Here is a 565-nt window from a genome sequence, read left to right as displayed (position 1 = left end):
AGGGGTTTTCCTTTTTAATCCGAGCCCTGCGGCAGATGTGGCACCCTGGGTTCGACTCGGTGTAGGACGCGGGGCAGGAGGTGCAGGCAGCCTCACCGCCGTGGCTCGTCCTACAGCGTGACAGCGTTTCGGTTGTTCTTGGTCTCGGGGAAGTGTCGCAAACCTCTCTCTGCGCTGGGGCTGTGCAGGGGTGGTCCCGAAATGCGGGGACCGTGTTAGTCAGCTGAGCATCCCTTGAACCCTCCCTTCGGCTGCGTTGGGATGCAGGGACCCGGCTCCATCCCTGGGTCAGGGCGGCTTTGCCCATGGCATGCGTGCCCCTGCCGTGCCCGCCATCGAGGAGCGTTGCCTGCAGGGACCCCCGGCCGAGAGCTGCCCCCTCTGCTCTCTCATCATAGCGTGTTTTATTTTGCTTGCAGATCGAGACGCTGGCCCTCCGACGTTTCTGCCTCGCGGCCGTTTTCATGGTTGCTTGAAATGGTCGATGGTCTGTCTTTGTAAGTAAAATGAAGCATCCGCTCTCATGAGAGACCTGAGCCGCAGCCACCCCATCTCGGCGGGGGGA

General features: G+C 61.8%; 1 protein-coding gene across 1 annotated transcript in view; it reads left to right on the top strand.

Moving 5' to 3' along the window:
- The window catches only part of LOC104290391 (protein CBFA2T3-like), a gene marked incomplete at its 3' end in the record, with an annotated part of 16,037 nt that overhangs the window by 10,874 nt on the left and 4,598 nt on the right, over positions 1–565 (top strand). Inside the window, exon 4 of the mRNA XM_009889485.1 lies at positions 420–497. Within this exon, the coding sequence (XP_009887787.1) occupies positions 420–497 (78 nt within the window). The remainder of the gene's footprint in view (positions 1–419; positions 498–565) is intronic.

Source organism: Charadrius vociferus, unplaced genomic scaffold (genome assembly GCF_000708025.1).
Source record: "Charadrius vociferus isolate BGI_N301 unplaced genomic scaffold, ASM70802v2 scaffold1897, whole genome shotgun sequence".
NCBI classification, from domain to species: domain Eukaryota; kingdom Metazoa; phylum Chordata; class Aves; order Charadriiformes; family Charadriidae; genus Charadrius; species Charadrius vociferus.
Note: the sequence above shows the minus strand (reverse complement) of the source record. Positions and strands in the feature narration are given on the sequence as shown.